Source organism: Puccinia triticina, chromosome 4A, assembly GCF_026914185.1.
Source record: "Puccinia triticina chromosome 4A, complete sequence".
NCBI lineage: Eukaryota > Fungi > Basidiomycota > Pucciniomycetes > Pucciniales > Pucciniaceae > Puccinia > Puccinia triticina.
The window spans coordinates 6,483,031-6,490,017 of NC_070561.1; the positions used below are offsets into that span (position 1 = coordinate 6,483,031).

General features: G+C 46.0%; 1 protein-coding gene across 1 annotated transcript; it reads right to left on the reverse strand.

Moving 5' to 3' along the window:
* Positions 1-3,218: 3,218 nt before the first annotated feature.
* On the reverse strand, positions 3,219-4,294 carry PtA15_4A710 (uncharacterized protein; the record flags this gene model as incomplete). The annotated part of the gene is made up of 3 exons (XM_053168622.1): positions 3,219-3,872; positions 3,954-4,169; positions 4,256-4,294. The coding sequence occupies 3 exons, from the start codon at positions 4,292-4,294 to the stop codon at positions 3,219-3,221; spliced, it is 909 nt and encodes a 302-aa protein (XP_053019812.1).
* Positions 4,295-6,987: the final 2,693 nt, after the last annotated feature.

Consider the following 6,987-nt stretch of genomic DNA (forward strand, 5'->3'; position numbering starts at 1 on the left):
CAACTGTTGTCATCAAAAAAACCTAAGCCAATAAACAGGGGTCATAGCAAAAAAAATAATTGATTGATTTTTTTCTATCTATTAGCCTAAGTGTGCCTGGATGTAGAGGTCCTGTCAGCCTTAGAGTCATCACAGCTGACCTAAAGCTGCCTGTTCTACCTTTGTTACATATAAATTACTTTATATCTTTTTCATCTTAAGAGATAACATTGTTTTGACTTCATATTCTGTTTCCTCATGCAATTTTAACCCTAGTTACAACTTATCAATTCCTTGTAACTATACTCCTTCCCTGAGTTATTGAGTTGTGGTGCGCATGCGCAGTTGTGATGTGTCAGCGCTACCAGGCGCGTCAAACCACATGTACATATGTAAATTACATAAGCAAACTGTGAAAATTTTCGTAGTCAGGATCCCCCTTGCCTGAGGCGAATCTACAGACTTCAGCACACCAGAACCACCACCCAGATAACCCCAGGATCACCACCAAAGAGCCTACTATACTCCCAGTATACCTACCGTCACAGGCGCCTAGGATATTAACAGAAAGTAACCTCTTTCACTGAACCTTGATTATCTCAGAGGTACAACTCTGTGTCTTGCTTGATCTGCTCCTTCTTCTGTTTTTGCCTCCTTCTTGATCACAGGGCTGTCCCTCCAATTCTACAGGCCTTTGCCTCTATCTTGATCCCAGGGCTGTCCCTTATAATCACTTGGCCTTTGCCTCAAAATCTAGGTTCAGGGCTGTCCCTCAGGTTTCCCTTTAAGAACCTTGACTATCCAGAAGGAAGCTAAAAAATTGTGGCTGGATTAAACTTATCTAATCCAGATACCCTCCTGAGAGGAAGCTGTAGCACTTCTTAGCACAGATTAGCAGCACTCTTCTGAAGAGTAGCATTGCCAGTGGACGTGCATTCCCACTAGAATAACCTAGTACTTCTCTTCTTCTTGTCCCTGCTCTGTTTTCTCTTTTCTCTTTCTCTCTCTCTTTTATAGTTGTATTTTCTTTATCCCAAGAAATCCAACTATTGCCCCCCCATTTCTTGTGTCCTGCTGTCACTATAGAGACTCAGGCTCACAGGTCCTAATCCTCACTTTTGTGTGTCAATGGAGACTTGAAGGCAGAGCTCAAAATCAATGTTTCAAGTTTGCCTGAGCATTATGAGCCAAGCTGACCTGGCTACCTGTAAAATAGCCAAATCACCTGTTTGCCCTGTTGCAAATGGAGATTTGATTTAGGAGTAGCTGCCTGAAAGTGGAGATTAGCTTGGGCAATGCGGTGGTAGAGGGATGGGTGCTCGCAGCGGCGGAGCCGCTTTGGCCTCTAGTTAATTCAATAAAAAATACAAAATTCAACATAAAGCCTCCAATTTTTTTGTATGCAACCTACAGTATTGTTCTCTTCAACTGATAACTTGGATTCAGCTGATTCAGCCATCTTTGGCACCATAATACCATTATATCACTTTTGACCAATATGAAGCAATATAATGGTATTATGGTGCTGAAGATTGCTGAATCAGGTGAATCCAAGTTATCAGTTGAAGAGAACAGCACTGTAGGTTGCCTAAAAAAAATTTGGAGGCTTTATGTTGAATTTTATATTTTTTATTGTATTAATTGGTGATTATGTCACCTATATTTATATCAGTGCTAAACAGGGCCTAAATGTTTGTAGTGAAACCTGCTAACCTCACTTCAAACCATAAACGTGAGTGGGGTTGTATTATAATCTACTAACCTTTGAGAAAATTTATAACTTTCAGGCACAAGAAATAAGAGGGCTAAGATGAGTATTGATTAAAAAAAACTCAAGAATTGGGGCAGTGAGTATTACTCTCTCACTGGGTGCGGAGAAAGAATGAGGAGAACCAATGATTTGTAAATTGCTTGTTGTATGCTGGGTTTAAATAGACTAACAAAAAGTGGCCAAAATGTGGTTAGAAGAAAAAACAAAAGGAAGGTGACTATGAAACAAGTTTCAAGTATTCTATCTCAGAGACTATGTTTGATACACGTATGAAAAAATTTTATCTACTACTCACGGTTCTTAGACTACATGGTGTGATAACTTCTGTACTAACAGTGATTCTGACAATGCTTGAGAATGATTTAAAACAAGTTTCAGAGGTGAAAGTAAAAGGAATCTGACAGAATTCCAACAACCTTTTCCTTTACAGCTTCCTCCTCCTTTGTGAATTTTCCCCTAGGTACAGGTGGGTGTTATAACACCTGTATCCTAGAAGACAAGTTCTCATCCTTGTGTAAGCCACGGCGTTAGGCTTGAGTTATCGGCGCGTCCCCTTATTACATAAGGGTGCTAGCCCCTCCGCTTTATAGCGTTGAGGTGTGGTTTCTTCCCACTGGCCCTAAAAAGCTATAGTGCGGCCCTTAATCCACGAGCCACTACATAAGCCTCTTTTGTGTGAATCCAAAAAAACCATCAACTCCGTGTCACATAAGAGACCGGAGCTAACAAATGACATGCCACTCATGACCCCCATGCATCCGGCAAGCGGGTGATGTGTAATGAGACATCAAGTGAACAATGGGTGCTGGCCTGGCAAACTCAGGCCAAATTTTGACGCCTGAGGTCTCTGTGAGACAGAGACCCTGCGAGGCCCTCCTCCAAAGAAGCTTTGGAGCTCGTAACTATCTGTTTTGGTACGGGGCTTGGGCGCGGACTCTACTACATCTACATCTGTGTGTGATTCTCTATCTTTCACACAGGTCCAGGGTTTTGGTCGCGGCACTCGTCTGTCTGGTGTCAAATGTTACCGTATCCTACTACGTAGCGTAGCCAACCCAGTGGTGACCCGGTTACACACACAGACCGGCAATGGCATGCCTGCCTTGACAGGTGGCCGGGATCGCACAGAACCTTGACCACTGGTTTGATTGCGGTCACCGATAATGGAAATTCTCAAAAAGAAATTTCAAAATAACTGGGATGTAAGAAGCTGAAGACCATGCATGTTGCTAGATTTAGATTTAGTGGAATCAGTAATTGAGAACAGACAAGGTAACACGATTATAGGCAATATTTCTTGTAGGAATGTATAACGCAAAATCTGTTTGACCGCAAGGAAAAATGTCTGGCAATTATAGCAAAGTAAGGGATAGACATCGTGCATTGAGAGAAACAAGCAACGGAATCATTCGATTGATCGATCCAGGAGCTTTGCTGGACTTGTTTGAATTTCAAGTGCTACTGGAGCTTATGGACCACGGTTTCCGTTAGGCCCGTAAGGATTGTTATTCATGTAATGTTCAGGGGAATAAAACTGGGGGTTGGTGTTAGGTGAGGGAAAAACGTCGGGTGCCCAATGATCATTGACATGAGCGCCGGGACTGTTCCGCTGGGAATCATAGTAAACGTGTGAATCCCACAGGTAATCATTGCCTCCACCCTGGTGTTGGATGCCGTAGTAATCGCCTCCAAGTTCGCCATTGTCTCCGCCGGGATAAGAGCTTCCACCGTGGCCAGAGGGTCCACCAGGATGAGAGTTTCCGCCTTGTCCAAGCTGTCTGCTGCGATAGGAGTCTCCACTGTGCGAAGCGCATGGCTCTTTCGCATACTCTTGATATTGCTCCTGTTCTATTAAATTCTGATAAATATCTTTCGAACCAGACTGTACATGGGATTCATGACCCCGGTGCTGGTTTTCGTCAGCCAAATTTGGCCCTCCAAGGTAATGAGGAGAGTCATGTGTCGCAAGAGGTGACGCAGGCGGAGAAATTCTTGGGGATTCTGCTTCTTCTTCCAATAGCTCAGGAGTACTTGAGCCGATTGCAGCCTGAGTTGCTGGAGCGTCTCCTGGGAGTGACTTCCCTTTCTGTTTCGTTGCCGCGCGCTGTAACATCTTTATTGGCTGGATCCATTGCCAGATTTACCAAGGAGTTTCAGTGCTCGGCGCTCTTGCCTCTGGGGTAAACACAACAGGAGCACTCACAACTTTGGCTAGCTTGCTCATATTGGGAGCCTTGATCATCTTGTTCATGTTTTTCATCTTGGGAATACTGGGAAGTCTCGCCCAAGTACAACCGGTCTTCGTTGTGCTTGATGCTTCAGCAATCGGTCTGGTCAACGCCAGATCATTCACCTCCCTAGTGCCATCGGCAAGTCCTTCCATCGGCGCCGCAGACGCTTGATGAACTACCTGCCCGAGCTTATGAAGGAAACATAATCATCAGCTTAAACTTGGGGACAAAACGATTGTTGAGGTACTATATGTGAAGATGGATGATGTCTAACCAGGAGGACTATAACGACAGCGAGACGCATGGACATCATTTCGAACGGAGCGAGTAGGATACGGCGGGGATTGCTGAGTGGCAAGGTAGATTGTTGGTGGGAGACCGACCCGACTGGGCTAGCATTCCTTCCCCTTTTATGCCCACAGGCAGTGGACTGCAGAAAGGCTCAAGTCAAGAAGACTGCCCAACGACTCAGGAAGCCTAGGGCCAGCTAGGGCCTGTCTGGTTTTACAGCTTATTGCCGGTACGTGGGGATTTGATATTCTTTACTGTTCGGTTGATGATTTATCCAAGCAATCAGCTTGCAACTGGACCTTCCATGTGACAGCGAAACGCACCACTTGGCGGTTCGTAATCAGATTGAGCTGTAAAAGAAGGAAACCGGGGACAGCGCACCGCTGTCCATGAACACGACGAGAAGCAACAGACCTCGTGGCCTCCTATGGCACGTCGCAGGCGCTCCCACTAGCTCCCCTGACAGCCCGTGGCTCAGTGATACTCTTTGCTATCCGGCTGATGATTAATCCAAGCAATTGGTTTTCAGCTTCCGTGTGACAAAGAAATATTACTCATCCAGATCGGGCTAGGATATAACCGGGTGCAGCGAGGTCACCGTGTGCCGTGGACTGAACGTGTAGAGACAGACCTTGCGGCGCGTCGCAGGCGCTCCCACCTTCCGCTAGATAGAAGCCTTAGAGCATCCACCACCGTCTCTGTAAACCCGCTCGGTAAGGCAGATTTACAGAGTATGTAAAGGATTTTACTAGACGGTGGTGGATGCTCTTAGGCTGCCGAGGGTAGGAAAGCAAACCAAGCCTCCTTGTAACGTTTTTTGGCTGACTCATCGCTGAACGGGCTTGGGCTTCACATGAGGCCTGGCCTGCCCGAGCTTAACCAAGCCTCTCTGCGGGGAGAGCCCCGCAGGGTCTCTGTCTCACACTAGAGAGGCTTGCCCCCAAGCGGCGAAATCTGGCGTGAGAGCTGAGAGACCGTAGTCCCGGCCAGCACCCAATTTTCACTAAATCAATGCCTACACATTTTTCCCCCAACATATGAGGTCATGAGTAGCACGGCCTTGTAGCCTGGCTTCTTGCGCAGCCATCCATCCATCCATCATCTAACCATCCCCCCAGCGCAGTGCTAGCCATCCTTTCAAAAAGACACGATGAGCTGTTTTCCAAAAGTCAAACTCTTGTTTTTTTTTACTCCTGTACACTCCACTTTCCAATAAATTTGGTGTATCCTTCCTGTACCGCGACAAACAAATAGTATAGAAGCCACCATAACTGTAAATCTTGACAGCAGTGCGATTATTATTCAGTCATGATGACCAAATAACAGCGTCTAGTACAAGGTTATTTGGCCTTGAAAACACCCTCACGAGTGAGGAAAATATTATTCAAGTAAGCGGAGCCAAGTGACTGTTTACTTATCTTGAATTGCCCCATCACTTGATATCTTGGCCATAAGCCAGCTTTCCTGATCATATGCCCCGCCATCTGGCTGCTCCGGCGATTTCCAACCCAAAAGGTTCCGGTAACCGTATTGAACTGCTGAAGAAGATTTCCAATAGAAATGATGAAGGTTTGAAGTCAGCCATTGGTCAAACAGCTCTTGATTGATACGGCCAACCAGCGAAGGACTTACAAATTGAGACGGTTTTCCATCTAGCACGCGGTAAAAACACTTTCCTCCTTGCCGGCACAGGGTTTGGGAAGTCCAGACAACGGTGGGCCAGCTACGCTAACCGTAGCGTTAGCGTGGCGTAGCGTAGCAGAATTCCGCTAAATTTTAGCGTAGCGTTAGCGGAATTGCGCCTTTCTGCGCTAACGCTACACGCAAAGGGTGCACAGCTAATTTAGCTGTTAGCGTAGCGTTAGCGCAGATGCGCTAACGCTACACACGCAGGGCGCAAAAGAGCGCGCGCTACGGTGCGCCACAGTGCTTTGAGCTGAAAAAAAGGCCTTTTTTTCCGCTAAAAGCGCTGTAGCGCAGCGTAGCGTAGCGTAGTGACTGTAGCGGCGCGCTAACACTAACAAACAATTGGCGCGCTGTTAGCGCCGCTGAAACGTAGCGCAGCGTAGCGGCGCTAACAGCGCGCTAACGCTACTCAAAATGGGAGGGCGCTTTTTGCCGCTACGCTAACGCTAAGTGGCCCTGTAGCGTAGTGTAGCGTAGCGGCCCACCGTTGGTCCAGAATGTGATTTTTGGACAATGCAAAGTGCGGCACGAATATGGACAGAACACCTGATGAGAATAAAGATGAGACTTTTCTGAGTGACAAGCTCAGGAGACACGACGACACAACACGGATATTGAGCACACCTGATGAGAATAAAGATGAGACTTTTCTGAGTGACAAGCTCAGGAGACACAACGACACGACACGGATATTGAGCACACCTGCGGTAACGCAGTGATTGATTTGTTTTTGAGTTGCTTGGGTGGATGGTGAAGGACGCGCAGAGAACGTAGAATTAGTTTCTCTCTTCACGGTTTATTATATTGTAAGCGCATTATTGAATTTCATTGATAAAGTGAAAAAGATAGAAAGAACATGATTTAATAAAGAAATAGATGTGAGCAAACCTGATGAGAATAAAGATGAGACTTTTCTGAGTGACAAGCTCAGGAGACACGACGACACAACACGGATATTGAGCACACCTAATTATACACATAAGGAGAAGTTTTAACGGAAAGGAAGAAAAACAATTCTTAGATAGATTA